Raw genomic sequence first — 16,673 nt, 5'->3', positions numbered from 1 at the left:
GGCATTTTAATATGTCTTTTATTTCTCAATATTGCGTACTTAAAACACAATCAAAGAGTATCGGTATTGATACCAATCGAAAGAAGAAGATTCAATTTATATAAATAATGCACTAATAAATAATTTTATTGTTTCGTTACACGTCCATATGTTTTATAATCTCTGAACTGTTTGTTTACATACTCCTGCGTACTGCGCTAGTTGCACACGCAGCGATGAGTCAACTGGTTCATTCGGCTATTGTTATTTCTTCAGCTGCATGGTGTTCTGTCTGCTTTATTGTTTGTTTGAGTTTGTTCTAATGATGGTTTTGTATATGACACAATAATAGTAAGTTTTTTGTGCGTGTTTACGTAATGAATCGTAATTTCCGCTATCGTTCAAGTGACATTCGAAAACTAGTTAAACATGAAATAAGCAACGATGAGGATTCCGATTTAGACATTCAATCAGAACATAATTAAAAAAATATATAATAAAAAGATATAATAAAAAAGAAAATTAATATGAACTAATAGTTACAAGATTGTACAATTCCAAGTGAGCTTTGAAGTTCTTACTTTTGTTGGTAAGTAGCACTTTCGAATGTCAGTGTATGATTTTTGTATCGTTTACCACATTTACAAAATAAATACCTTATAAACCATGTGTTGTTTTATTTATACTCAGAATTAAATGCTCTTTCTTTTTTATACTTTGGATTTTGCATATCACTAACAACAACAATTTTACAAATCAACAACTTTGAACTAACTTTTCTTTTTTGTAAAAAAAATGTTTTTCATGAAGAGGTAGAGTAAGGATATATTTTTTTGTTTTAATTATATTATGTGAAAAATGTTTCTTGAACAAAGAATGAAAAAATATATAATATGACATAGGTACTCTATAGTAAACAGGTAATAATAAAATAAATATAAGGGAATGTACGAAGTACTAAAAACACTCCGCCACTGAGAGAAATATTCCAGTTCCAGGGTTAAGATGCAAAATTTGACAATCGCGAATCGATTTTTTAAGATTCAAAATCGGATTTGAGATTCAAAAATTCTTGATTTGCTCATTACTACTTAGTGTTAAAGGCTGTTGCTAGGCTAAACAAGAGGACTCCCCTTCCTACTTTGATTATAAGAGGCTGGTACAGAGCTAGTCTTCTCTTCTCCTAGGTGACACAACTGAGATAAAGATCGTGCTATCTCTCCTCATGGGATATCGATAGGACCTTATACCTTACTCTAAACGACCTCTACCAACCTTACCCATCCTGAAAATCCTACCACTCCAGAAGTAAGTGCAAAGGTCTTAGGACAATGTGAAATGAGGGTTTTCCTCAGCTTCTTGTCCCAAATGAATAAAATATACACATCATTAGTTTGGCTGCTACCGCAAAAGAACTCACAATCAACAACTAGTATCCCAAGCTTCTTTCTAGGTCATGAGGACAGTTTCCTCATTGTTTCTGATTTACAGTGTACCATTGCAGTACAATGTGATAGAGGGAAGAAAAAGAAAGAAAGTTTAATGGCAGTCCATAATAAATTCTGATGTAATCCATGAAGAAACAAGAACTAGAATTGTTTATTTTTGTCCACTGTAGAAGAAAAAGGGTATGATTAGTTCCTAAAATGAATACACAGAGATAACGCAATGTCTCCCAGAAACATTGCAGTGACATTAAAATAAGTTAGTTCTGTAGCAGACCACAGAAGCAAGAATAAAGACCTCTGTATACCGAACTGGATGATCCAAAGTTATTTTACTTCCATCACATTCCCAAATGAGACTATTTCTCAGATGAATCATGGGATCTTGTAGCTCAAAGATGCCAGTTTGCGGATATTTCCAGAGAACAATATGTTTCATTTAAAAATGAAAAACGTGATTAATTGTTGAGTAAACGTTCAGGGAAAGCTGTTATAAAATTTTACTTTTCATTGTTTGAAGTACTCACAGATACTTGACTCCAATTCTGGTATCATCTCGTCTAATGTGGCCAGGGCTGTCTGGTGGTAGGAACGTTGTAACCTTGCATACTCCAGAACTGTTGTGGCCAGCTCTGCCTCCTTGGCTATCAACTGGAACATCTCACACGCCAGACCGTCCTGCCAAACATTTGTATCACAATACTGACCTTTGCAAAATGGACTCATAAAGCCCTTCTATAAGCTTCAGTATATTATATAATACACTGTCACATAGGGAGTTGCACAATATAGATAGTTGTGCAACTCAAAAAGATCATAACCAGTAATGACAGACAACCAAATTCAACAGCTCTTGAAACAAATCTTTATTTAAATAAAGAGATAATTGTAACAGTCACCCTCAGCTCTACATCTTATTTCATTATGGAAATCAATATCTGTAAATAAATTTCTATGACACCATTCTTTGCTTCATATAATTCATGGTCAATCTTTGCACGTGCTTCCAATTAACAATATAACTAATTAATATAAAGGTTCATTTACGATTCATGTTTTAACCATACATTTCAAACCTAACAGGTCTCCACAACTACATAAGTTTACATAATGCACAAAATTTATAGACAATTTGGTTTAGTTATATTGTGCAAGTCACACAAACAATATATTATACATCCACATAATTTAGTGTGTGGCAAGGCCTTTAGTTACAAACATTATAGTTTGTGCTTTATGAAGGATGTATAAGACTAGCTAAAAAGGTATTTTAAATGTCCGAAGAGAAATATATTGTGGAGCACACAACTATTTAGAAAATATTTGTTAGTTCTATCTCATTTTGTTATGAATGTAAAAATAAGTGATAAATTATTAATTTCAGTTACCATTAACTGATGATAATTAATATTCCATAATAATAACAAATCCTTTACTGGCAATACCCTGCAATTGCTAAGCCCTATACCAATATTGGACTAATACTTTTTCTATTATTAATACGATGCTCTCTCAGAAATTTGGATCACAATAATCCAAACTCCGTTAGTCTGGACCGATTATAAAATAAAAAATTCTTTTTGGAAGATAAAACTTTTAATGTAAATATCCTGCATAACAAAATTTTAATTTTAGTTTTTCAGGGAATAGTCCAGAGAGGAAATATGAATTAACTATGAAGCTGTGGGAGAAATTCCATAGCATATTTTAATATTGGCATTGGTATGTCATCATATCCAATGCTAAAACTACTTTTCAGTCTGCTGATGATTTTAATATCATCTCTATCAATTAGTATGCATTAGTGGCTTGAATCAATTAGAACCTTTTGTAGGAGGCATCGGGGAAAGCCAAAATAAGACCGACCTTGATCGCACATCAAGGTTTTCTTGTATGGCGAGTCGTTTTTCACATTATTGAATACCGGGACTGCTGTAAACCTCAGAGGAGAAAAGGTATGGATTAATCTATTAATAGTGGAATAATTGGGTTTGAGATGCCGAGAACTGCTCGACCCTCTTCGATTAGCAGACGAACGACATTCCGAGGTCGAGTTAGTATACTCCCTGGACGGAAGGGTTGGTAATAGACTATATCACTAGAATGTGACGTACATCCTGTCACTTACTGCTGACCTTATACTGAGAATAAAAAGCATTACCAAGCTGGATCTTATTCAGCTTTAAACTGAGGCTGAAATATCCAGTGATTACTTAAATTTTACTTCCCCGGTCGATACTTTGTCTGTATTATCAGATGCAGAAGACAGTCGTCTCAAACGGTTCTTAAACAGTGAACTTCATTTATTTGAGGGACTTTATCCGGTTCCAAGGGTATCCGCCAAAGAAATAGTGAGAGTGGATGAACCACTTTACTGTTTATTATTAGATAACCCAGTTAAGGAAAAATCCAAGTGGTTGTCTCTAAGACAAAGGAAGAAACTGAATGGATAGAACTCTTGCAATCAGTAGAGATGGGTGGTGACTCTCCTTGCTTGTCACATTGTGACGAACAGCTAAAAGCGCATCAGAAAGCAGCAAGTCATGAGGCCAGATGGAATGTTTTTCCGAATAAGGACGTCCAAGTTGGATGGGATGTCTCATTGTTATTGAAGAAAATATTTCATTTTGCCAGAAGGGTTTTTATTTTCTTATTAGATCTTTAGTTTAATGGCCAAAGGTTGCCATTTTTACAGTCATAGACAATTCTGTTTTTGAATTAGTTTTCATCTTTGTTGATCCTATTGGAGGAAACGGATCAAAATTAGATCAATAACGCCTATGTTTTCCCATAGGAAAGTCTGAAGCTTGTGTTTACCACAATTGAGGAAGTAACATTTTTCAAAATTGCATCATTTGCGGCTGAGACTCCACCGCACTCCTGCTTGTAAAGTCGAGGGGGGGGAGTGACCAACAGTGACGCTGTGAGCAGGAGGTACATTAACTAAGGCAGGGAGCGCACCGGCTAGATTGTCATTGTACTACATTGTGTATATGTACTGTGTATGTACACAATCTTACGTTTTATGAAATGTTTATTATTCAAACAAGTTTGTTGTTATCCTTACACATTACCACGAATGCTTTATGCATTATTTACTGCCACACATCATATTTCTCTGCGATTACGACAGAAATAATGAGTCATACCAACTTCCGGTAAATCCGGATATTTTAAAGTCCAGATTGGCTGTCCATCACATTAGCCCAGATTTCTGAGAGTACTGTATTCATTTTTACAAAATACCTACCAAATGCTTAATAATAGTTATAAAAAATTAGCTCAGAAAGAGTATAATCGAAATTAAATGTGGATAGCTAAATTGTGACAAATGGTATAAATGACAAACATTTATTTATTGAGTCCAAATAAATCTTACTGTGTACATAGAATAGTCAATGACCTTTATAACTATTATCTATAGTTAAGTATCTAAAATTATTATATCCATATTTGGTATCAATCGAAAGCTTTTAAACTTCATGTACTTTATATTAAATACATCCAACTTCATAGCTCTCCCAAAGTTCAAATGTTAATTTTATGACAATATTTTTGTTTAGTTTAAAGCAGCTGATTACTGATCATACAGATCACTCAGTTATTCTCAATACAACAATCAACTTAACATCAACTGATTGGTTACAAAATCCACTAATCAACTTAACACGTTCAATGCGGGTGCGGTAGATCTACTGCACGGCTGCCTCGTGCCAGAAGCGCGCATGATCTACTGCACAGCGCCATTGTTTAGTAACCCAGTCAGTGTGCTCTCAGCACTCATCGTGTATGGTTGTCCATTTTGCCGCTCGTGGGGACATACTTTTCCCACGTTTTTGTGGTCGCCGTTCTCAGTTAGCGTTTTGTGGTTAGTTTTTAGACTACTTCAAATTTTACTGTTTTTACCGGTGAATTCAATTAATTGAGGTGGTTTGGAGAGACTAAAACCACTACCAATTGTTCAATACAACCATTTTATGAAAGGCGTGGACCGCAGTGACCAAATGATGTCATATTATCCTTGCGAAAGGAAAACACTGCGGTGGTACAAGAAGATTTTTGTCCACGTAATTCAGATGATGTTAGTGAATGCACACTATCTCTATAAAACGAAGTTCGCACATCAAATGGAGAAAACAAAATGCCATTGTATGAATTCCGTCTGGAGATTATTGACAAGCTACTCCCCGACGTTCCCGAGCCTCCTCGACCTCTGAAGCGCTACAGCGTCCCCCATGTACCCTCACGGATTACAGAAAAAGTGGCTTGTGGAAAGAGAAGTAAACAAAAGAGGTGCAGAGTTTGCTATGAAAAAGACAGAAAGAAATACGTGATGTGGCAGTGTTTAGAATGTGATGGACAGCCTGGGTTGTGTGTCCCACATCGCTTTGACCAATTCCATGACTAATGAAGCGTACCTTGGGGAGGATGGTTGGGTTGTAAATAGTAGTTTTTAGTGTTTTTTATCAATATATTTTTAGTTATACTAAGTGATTTGTTTCCAGTATTATTATAAACAATCGTTAGTGGTCTGTTTTTTCAAAAACAATAAGGAAAACAGTGCGCGCTTTGAAGAGAGACTGGCCCCAGGAGCGTGTGCAGTTAATCTACTGCACGTTTCAAAATGGCGAAATTCGGCTCTTTTGGTGTTTGATGACCTTTCTGTACCAACCCGTGTCACAACAACTAAATTACTGATAATACTAATAAAAAAAATTAGTCTCTAGTAACATCATCATCATCTGACGTTTCTGTTATCACGGGTCTCTAGTAACACACATTACTTAATTTTTAGCAGCGAACTTGTTAATACACGACTGATTATCAATTTTTTGGCCATAACATCTAAACTATTTTCTATAATCTTTTCTGCATCAGTAGTTTGGAAATCTAAATTGATTTTGAGCAGTTCCCTTTGTATTTTTTTTCTTTTTGTTCTGTGGACCAAGAATGTAAGTTAAACCTCCATTATTATCCAATACAAAAGGTCTTTTGTCAGATTATGGGAATGACAGGATATTCAGAATGGGTATGGGAGATTGGAGGCAATTTATATCAAAATCCCATCAAACTATGGAAGGAAATTGTAGGAACCTCACGGCTTAGGTCACTGCGATCTTAGAATAACAATGTTGTAGCTTTGACCGGTCAAAGTGTGCAGTAAGGAATGATGGGACACCACCAGCATCTCCTTCTTCAAAGGTAATGATTGTTGTAGCCTAGTGTCTCACAAACCTCCCCCATAAAAAACTTTAAAATTATACCACATGTTGAGAATGTCACTCATAACTCACTCTGCACTGCTCCACCTTGGTTTCTGCCTCCTCTAGTTCGTCTCGTATAGACTCCACCTTGTTCCCCTGGGAGGAGGAGGAAGAGTTGTGTTTGACAGCAGTCTGATACCTGAACATTGTGGATAACCGGTTATATATTGTGGATGTCATAGAAGTAATAATAACCTACAGGATATACACATCGAATACAGAGAAAACATGCTGAACGGCAGATTGTGACTCACTTTCTCCATACGAATATTACACTGCACAATGGAATGTTGGAAGTAATTTTCTGTAAGAATATTCATAATCCCCGTAGTTTGCTTCTACTGCTTAAATAGACTCAATCTTGTTCCTTTCAGCTATCTTGGAACAGAAACAATAGTTTTAGGAAAAAACTCACAGGCAGCTAAATCAAACTCGTCCAAGACAGAGACGTTTAAGTTGGTCTTCTCCAATAATTTAACAAATTTTTAATGTTAGTGTCTTATACTTATGTTGGTCTACCAGAACACAGGTCATCATTAACATTAACATCATTAACAACAAAAGATTATCCCCATATACTTATTGAGAAAGGTGTTTGGTAGTGTTACAAAAAAGTCAGATGTACTAATAAACTGAAAACTTGATGTTATAAGATTTTTAACTGAGAATCTGTTGCAGCCACCCCCTCTCAGCTATGTTGTTTACTCATTATTTCCTAAGTCCAATTATTTCATTATCACAACTTGTACACTTACAAACAAAAAATGTAATTAAAGAATAACAAACTAAGAGATTTAAAATTTGACAATAACACACAAGTTTATCATTTGTATAGCCTTTGCTTTGGGTTGGTTATACTGATTTTAACAAAACATCACAAAGTTGATATTAAGTCCTTTTCCATCCCACATTCTTCTCCTGCAAGACTGCCCACTTCATATTAAAGATGATTGCTAACTAAACTAATTTTACTTTTTGTCAGAACTTCACTCTTTTGTTCTCTTACAACTCTAAATTAAACTTCTGAAAAAATTTGTGAGCCCTATACAAATTACAACACATATATGACACATTAGTATAACAGCTTAGCACATAAGTAGTGTCTATTAAGTTATCAAGCGGATTGTTGGTCTTAACCCTTTTATCCCGTGAGAAAAAAACTATGTTCTTTTAAAACTGCTGCGCCAATTTTATGAAAGTCTCATAAAACTGCTGCATGCTCACTGCTTTGTTTTTGTAAGTTTTTTTATAACAAATTATTTTTCTGATTTCTACTCAGGCTATTGTAATGTTTTTGGTACCAAAATTTGCAGAATTAAATTTTCTAACTAAATAAAGAATTTTAAAGTTTATCAAAGCAATTTAATAATTAGCTATTATATGTTTTTTATGTTTATAAACTTTTAAAAATGTTAAAAAATAACTTTTAAGCCTTAAAACTACAAGAAATAATAAAAACTTTATTATGGAGAGCCAAATATTTCAGTTCTGCATTTAATTAGCCATAACATATCAAAATTTCATACCCTTAGTGGAACAAAAAATAATTTTATAATAAAATAAATTAAAATGGTTATGTGCCAATTTTTGGAAAAATAAAAACAAATACAAATCACTCACCAATAGCATCAAAAGGAGTTCCAATCATTGAACCAATGAAGTTTTTTTCACTATCACTAAGTCACAAAATCTATTTACACATTTTTACAAACACTATTTTATATATTTACAATATTTTTAATCTGGTAGGCCTAATTGCCTAAGTAGAAGTAGTCTATGGAACATTTTGAAAAGGTTTAGTATCCCAAATAAACTGATAAGTCTAGCAAGACTCTGTGTAAGCAGCTCCAAAGGAAAAGTACAGGTGGGAAAGGAGTACACAAACTTGTTTAATATAAATACAGGAGTGAGGCAAGGTGATGGAATATCACCAATTCTATTCAACTTTGCTCTGGAAGAAGCACTAAAAAAGATAAAGGGGATGCCTGAAGGAGTAAAATTGGGAGATAAGTTCAATATCCTGGCATTTGCAGATGATGTAGCCATTCTAGCTGAGAGAAAGAGGGATTTAAACAGACTAGTAGAAGCCTTTTTAGTTGAGGTTGCAAAAATAGGATTACAAGTAAACGAAGACAAGACACACTACATGAAAATAAGCAGAAGAATGGAACAGGAAGGAGAAAAGCTAGAAGTACTCAACCATGATTTCAAGGCTACAAAGGAATTTAAGTATTTAGGAGTGACGATAACACATGACAATAGAGAAGAAGTTGAAGTCCAATGTAGATTAGCAGCAGCAGATAGAACATACTGGAGCCTTGCAAAACTTCTCAAAAGCAAACTATTAATGAGGAAAGTTAAATTAAGAATTTACAAAACCATGATCTTGCCAGTTTTGATGTACGGGTCGGAAGTATGGGCACTCACAAAGAAATCCCAAAAAAAGTTAATAACCTTTGAAAACAAAATACTAAGAAGAATTTTTGGACCAGTTCAAGAAGGAGACATATGGCGGATCAGGAAGAACAGAGAATTAAGAGAAATATACCAAGATCCCGATGTGATTGCACTGATCAGGAGTAAAAGAATGAGATGGATGGGCCATGTTGCCCATAGGGGAGAAGATAAAATGATAAAGAAGGTGTGGTGAGGGGAACCAGAGGGAGTGAGGCCATTGGGCAGACCTAGGATGCGATGGAGAGATCAGGTGGAGAAGGATTTAAGAACAATTGGCGCTACACTGGAAGTGGCTCAAGATAGAGGAAGTTGGAGAGACATTGTTGGCGAGGTCAAAAATCATCTGGGTTTCGAGTGGCCACAGGAGTAAGAGTAAGAGTAAGGCCTAATTGCAAATGTGTTTGGGCAAACACATTGGATGGCAGCCCTTTTGGCAAAGAGAAAAGACAGTTCTAGATCTCTTTCTATTACTCCTGTTACATTTGGTGCCCTTATCAGAACAAACCCAACAAGTTTTCACTTTGTTACTGGGTAATTTTATCAAAGAAGAAAAACGTCCTGCCCTAGGCCTACCCTGTACACCACTATCAAGACGCATTGATCAGCTGTGGACGACTCAGTATTTACTGTAGAATAAAAAAATGTCAAAGACTTTTAAATAGATAATTTATATTGATTACTAAATCACCAATAAACTACAAAAAACTATAAACACAATTAAATATATATTTCATGAGCCAATATACTTTATTTCAAAACATGAAATCGGCGGACACTAAATTGTCCGCCCGTACGTTTGGCGAGTAATTCGGCGGACAATATATTGTCTGCCCGTAACGCTTCGCGTAGTATTCAGCAGTCAATATATTGTCCGCCTGGGTTATAAGGGTTAATACACAAATACACTTTTACATAACTAGTGCTTAATGGTTGTTATGGGAATTTCTCAGAGAATACTTACATAGACACATGATAAATATAATATTTACAACAGAGCAACTATGAAATAACATCCCACTTCACATTCAAAAATGTGTTATATAATAAAAGTAATTATTATATTTAATAACAAAGGTGTTTATAGTTTGTACGTATAGATTATATTTTTAAATACATAAGAAAAGGATTGGACCAGTAATTGAGCAGTGTGAATTTTGAATAAGTTACAGACCTTACGGAATAAGTACCCTCACGGAGGCTCTAATAGCTCAATCATCAGCTCAATATTATGTTTTCATGTTAAATCAAAATTAATTTTCTAAATCTTCATATTTACTATTTATTTAAATACACCTATCCATTCAGCTGCAAACTTTAATGAACAACTAGTTCAAATTTTATTAAATAATAAAAACTGTAAGCTAAAAGTGTGCACAAATTCAACACTGTAAAACTATATTTCTTTTTTCTTGAAGTTAATTTTTAATATTAACACAACAAAATAAAGAGATTTTGATGAACAAAAATGTTAAATTTATTCAGGACTAAATACTCTTAATATAACGGAAGTATAAATACAAATTATCTTGCTTTTATAATTTACCACGGCTCATATTTTGAAGTACACGTATAGCTACTGAATAGTGTGCTCAACAAAGTTTCATTACCTCGTCCTGGCACTATCCATGTCCAATATGAGCTTCGCCAGGTTCCTCTTGTACTTCATGATGTTAGGTACGTCGACATCGCAGACCTGCTGCAGTGTTGCTAACACCGAAGCCTCAACTCGAGCTTCATGGTCCACACAAGCGTTAGCCAGACACATCTCTAGCTTACCACATTCGGATATCACATGTCTGCAGCAAAATTGCAAAACATATCATTCATGTGTACTATACTCTATATTCCTTAAAAAGTTCTAAATCTCTTGCTTTTGTTTGTTTTTGAAAATCATTAATACTTTTTTTTCTTAGAAAAATATGATAAAGATGACTGAAATAAAATCAACCCAAACAGAAGCAAATAGCCTACAACCAAACTATCAGAAGTGCGTGATGTTATTAGAAGAAACAATCAGTCTGATAAATACAGTTTTTACAATGAAAGAGAAAAAATTATACAAAAACAATTTTCCATGATATGCTGATAACCATTAGAAAAAGATATTTAGCCCTAGAAAACTAAAATAAACTAACATAAGAAATATATTTAAAGAGGAATGGTAAGAATATTAAATGTAAGACATCCATAAGGACTGAAAAATATAAATTAATAAATGTGCGAATAGGTCTCAACCCCCTACGGCTTTCAGCAGAATTGATTTGAAAATAAACATTTATGGCGACAGTCACGACAAAAACCTTTCATCAGTATGCAAATCATGGTATCAGAGGGAGTATACAAGTTTTCACCTGTGCTAATCCTTGAGCACATCTTATTTATCTTAGTAAAATATCCAAAAACTGTTTTTAATAACTTTTTTTTGTTAAAAGAACTGAATTCTGGAAAACCAAAGCTTGGTTTAAGACACGGAAGATCAGCTCTTGATGCAGTTACTTATCTCATAAATTTGATCGTAGAGGGATTTGAAACGCATAAACAGTCGTCAGCGCCTTTTTTGACCTCTCAAAAGCCTTTGATTGCATAAATCATAATTCATTGCTTCACAGGCTGAATTTTTGTGTGTGCAAAAGGGGTGCCCCTTCAGTAGCTCCACTCTTACCTTAGCGAAAGTAGTAAGTATATCCAGGTCCAGAGCACACCTTCAAAGGGAATTAAAGTGTAACAAGGAGTCCCTCAGGAATCTATCTTAGGTCCAATTGGCATTTTGATTTATGTTAATAATATTCAGGAATCAGTTAAAAATAGAAAAATAATTCAATACGCCTATGATACGACTCTCTGCTTCCGTGCTGAATCATTACCTTCATTGTAAATTCAAACTTTTATAAATTTAAACTCTCTTATTCAAAATAACTAAACAAACAAAGACCAATTACATTAATTTCTCATTACATGGACGAATTTCTAATGAAATACCAACTGAATGTACCAAATTTCTTTTAATACATCTCAACAAGGGTTTAACTTGGAAAGTGCATATAAAAAAGATTTGCGCAAGATAAACGTCCGGGATTTGTATTCTCCGAAATCTATCATAATTTTGCATCTCTGATGTACTAATAAGGCTTATTAGAGATTAATATTTCTGCATTTGTCTTATAGTATTACTCTGTGGGGCAGTTACGCTATATCAAGTTTTGAAAGTGTTCAGATAACAAAAAAGTCCGTTCGAATTATTGCAAAATTAAAATTCAGTCATGTAGAAATGCCTTCAGGGAATTGGGCATATTGACATTACCTGGTTTTTATGTCTTGGAAACTGCTCTGTACTGTCAATACAAATGTACAATTGACAATGATCAGAGACATACATGGCTATGAAACAAGAGCTAGAGACTGTTAAAGATCCAGCCAACATAGAACAGCATCTTTCAAACACCTGTAATCACAAGATAGGATCGGACTTATAAATAGTCTCCCTGAGGCACTATAAAATTTTAATAATCCAAAAATATTATTAAAATCTCGAATGAAACAACACCTCATTAATTCAGATTTTTACTCGGTTGACGAATTCATGGATCACACTTGGGAGTCTTAGTACCTAAAGCACTTTGTTAACCCTATTTTGTGTTTTAATGTTTTTAAGGTATGCTTAAATGTATTTTAAATGTTTTAATATGCGAATGTGGTGCCCACATGTACAATTGTGGGGACTGAGGAAATACCTAAACTATAATACATTTAGAAATGTATATTTTGACTTTTGCAAAACAACTACTGTATTAATTGTCAATGTAATAAATATATTACAATGACATTAACATTTATTACATACATACATACATTACATACATTACACACATTACATACATACATTCTTTATTATATACATTTATTATTGTTATAAATGTATGTATATTCTATTCTATTCCATCCTAACATGTTTTTTATCAGAGTTGCTGTACATTTCTTGAAGTGAGATTCCTTGAGATTTTCAGGTGTTTTAGACTAAACTTCTGGAATTTCCAAAGACATCGAAGAGTTAGTTTAATGTAATCTGATGAAAAGCAACAGGTTTTAATACTACCTTAAGCTTATATTAGTAAGGTATCACACAATGTCTGAAAAAAATGAAGCCATATAAGTTGTACTTATAAAATAGTAAAGCAAGAAGATTAGTATGTGTTTTATTAAACAGTGTTCAATGTTGTAAGTTATAATTAAAAAAACAAAGTCACTAATATAAGATATCTAATTATTTAGCTTAAGAATGAATTACCTCGTCTAGTGCTTTAATGTTTTAATTTGTTTCCTCATACAAAGTTTTCTCTTTTGATGTTGTCATTAAATCTATCAACAGCTCTTCTTAATAGCTCCATCTGAGAAAATACGCAGCAGACTTGTGGCAATTCATGTACATAAATATAGAAATAAAAGCAAAATTTATTTTTTTAAATATGCTAATTTGTTAATTAAGTTATTTATTTACAGATTTTCAAATATAAAGTACGAACAAAGTTTTAGTGATCAGTAATTTGCATATTGTCAATCAGTTGCCGTCCGTGAATAAATGCAGGAGACTCGCAGCAATGCTGGAATGTAAATACAGTATAATAAATGCTAACTGCAAAAAAAATGTATTTATCAAAGTATGATAACTTGTCAAGTAAGTTATTTATTTGATGTTTTTCAAAACAAAAATTACAGCAAAAACATGTTTTAACAATCAGTAATTTTAGTAAAACTGATCAGCCAATAATTAATTACATGGCGGATCTCTGTAGTTACTATTGTGGTGTCCCGTCAATCGATTATCAAATCCGAATTTTTATTGAAGATTCTGTGGATTCAAGATTCGACTTCCAATACGTCACTACTTTTAACTAAGATATTGAAAATATTTTCCGCTCTTAAACTTGAGATTTTAAACAAAAGGATGACAAGAAATTCAGTGAAAACCAAATTTAAGAAGTTCCAGAGTCATTTTTAAAATTTCTGATTTTTTCATAAGATTTCCAGAGTTTTAAAAAATCCTGGAGAATTCCTAGATTTCCCTGAGCCTCAATAGAACACTGGTCACAATAGAATGCAAAACTAGCAAATGAAGATGATTGAAACAGGACACTTACAGCTCACTGAAGTAACTGAGTTCTTATATCCTAAAAATAGTTTATGTAATTCTGTAATTGGGTACATGCCTAAAACGTAAATGGCATTCCATGGCTTAAGAATTGAAATAAGAAATAACTGCAGGAACGTATCACTGAGATTGGGACAAAACAGTTTCGTCCTCTTTATTTTTCAATTGTTAATCCAGCAATCCAGTTGCACTTCATATATTGGACTTAAATAAGTGATCTAACAATTATATAAATAGAACACTGTTTATTTACATAGACCACCATCAGTATAGCCTTACCTTAGCAAACAGTCCTCTTCACAGGTCCCGCTTTCTAGCATAGCAATGCCAAGTAGGTACTCTGCATTCTTTTTCTGAAATATCAAAACAAAAAATGTGGTAAACATTATCACAAAATTAACAAATCATTTTATAAACAAGGATATCAATTGGCATTCAAAACATCGAACAACATTGGACTTGGACAAAAACAAAAGCAATTCAACAAACCAAAATCAAAATTCAAAATTCAACAATAGTGGAGTATACAAATTAAATTGCAACGATTGTCAATCCCACTATATTGGACAAACCGGCCCGATCATTCAAAATTAGATTTAATGAACACATAAAAGCATTGAAAACATCATCAAATTCAAAATATGCAGACCATTTAAACAACACCGGCCATACATACACTAACATCGAAAACAATCTTGAAATTTTACACACAAGCAAAAAAAGTCGCTTATTATCTACTTTAGAACATTTTGAAATTTACAAAAGTGCCAAAATTAATCATAATATATTATTAAATGACAAAGATTTTCTAACAAAAAATTTATTATTCGATAGACTTTTAAACAATATACAATGAATGATCTCACATAAAATTAAATACAACAAATTTAGCCACCAAGGTAGTAAAAAACACATGACAAATTAATTTTAATTATTTATTTTAACTTAACCTTATTTGTACCTGAAGATGGAATCAATGATTCCGAAATGTACATCGTACGTAAAATAAATGTTTAAAAGTGATAAAAGTTTATTAATATTATGTTATTATTATAAAACACTTTTAGAGGCTACATCTCTAACAATTTTAAATCAATGGTTAAAACAAAAAATCTAGTGTATGGCATATTTCCATAACATTTATCCAGTCTACCAGAATAAGTGATCAAACACTTTAAAATGCATTAGGAACAATAAAGTTACAGATATAATAAATTTAGTAGGTTTATTTACAATAAATCACTATTTTATTACCAATATTTTAGAATAAATCTATTTCTTATTACTGAAATGACCAATAAAGTTTTTATTCCACAACTATACAGGTTACTCAAAGTTGTATATACATGACAAACAATGATCCTAACAGTTATCATATACGAGGTCTGTCCAAAAAGTATACGACCAATAGGCGACCGCGGCCTAACCGACCAACTCAAACCAGTTATAGGAGGGGAGGGGCGAGCCTACTCCTTCCCATATTAGGCATTGAATACGATCCGGTCACTCAGTGAGTCACAGCGCTCTGTTCCGTACAGTACTGCCATGTGTGTGCGTCGCATTTCAATATGACTGAATGTGTTGAGCAGCGCACTAGACGATTACAGCGCAGAGACGATTACTATGATACGGAAAGTTTATGGTGACGTATCTATGGGCGATACACAAATAAAGAGTGGTTTAGGTGGTTTAAAAATGGCCGCATATCAGTGGAGAGTGATGCCCAATCTGGCAGGCCTTCAACGGCCAGAAACGCTGAAAAGTTTGAACGTGTTCATGCAGCAATTAATGAAAACCGTCGATTGACTGTCCGAGAGCTGGAAGAAGATTTAGGAATACCAAAATCGTCAGTTTGTAACATTTTACACGAAGATTTAAAAATGAACCGTATTATGGCAAAATTTGTTCCTCAGCTGCTGACAGAAGACCAAAAGAACTGTCGACTTGAAATCGCACAGGACAATCTGGATTTGATAAAAAGTGAACCATGGCTATTTAAAAAAGTTATTATTGGTGATGAGTCATGGGTTTATGGCTACGACCCTGAAACAAAGGCTCAATCTTCACAGTGGAAAACTCGCAAAGAGCAACGGCCGAAAAAAGCAAGACAAAATCGAAGCAATGTCAAGACAATGCTGACAGTTTTTTTTGACCAGGACGGCGTTGTCCTGGTCCAACGAATATGCTCCAAGAGGCTAGACAGTGAATAAGGCCAGACAGTTAATAAGGAGTATTATCTTGAGGTCCTAAGGCGGCTACGAGATGCAGTGTGAAGGACCTGAATGACCTGAACTGTGGACAAGCCGTGACTGGATCCTGCACCACGTCATCGTGCCACCTCATTCCTCAAATCTTATTCAGCGTTTTTTGGTCAAACACAAC

General features: G+C 33.9%; 1 protein-coding gene across 2 annotated transcripts in view; it reads right to left on the bottom strand.

Annotated features, from left to right (window-relative positions):
* LOC124354303 (rho GTPase-activating protein 17-like) overlaps nucleotides 1-16,673 on the bottom strand; it is a 97,594-nt gene that overhangs the window by 37,046 nt on the left and 43,875 nt on the right. For both annotated transcript variants that reach the window (XM_046804649.1, XM_046804650.1), the window contains exons 4-7: nucleotides 14,571-14,644; nucleotides 10,753-10,941; nucleotides 6,719-6,827; nucleotides 1,952-2,102 (exon numbers count right to left, since the gene is read on the bottom strand). In XM_046804649.1, the coding sequence (XP_046660605.1) occupies nucleotides 1,952-2,102; nucleotides 6,719-6,827; nucleotides 10,753-10,941; nucleotides 14,571-14,644 (523 nt within the window). The remainder of the gene's footprint in view (nucleotides 1-1,951; nucleotides 2,103-6,718; nucleotides 6,828-10,752; nucleotides 10,942-14,570; nucleotides 14,645-16,673) is intronic.

This window comes from Homalodisca vitripennis, chromosome 2, assembly GCF_021130785.1.
Source record: "Homalodisca vitripennis isolate AUS2020 chromosome 2, UT_GWSS_2.1, whole genome shotgun sequence".
Taxonomy (NCBI): Eukaryota; Metazoa; Arthropoda; class Insecta; order Hemiptera; family Cicadellidae; genus Homalodisca; species Homalodisca vitripennis.
Note: the sequence above shows the minus strand (reverse complement) of the source record. Positions and strands in the feature narration are given on the sequence as shown.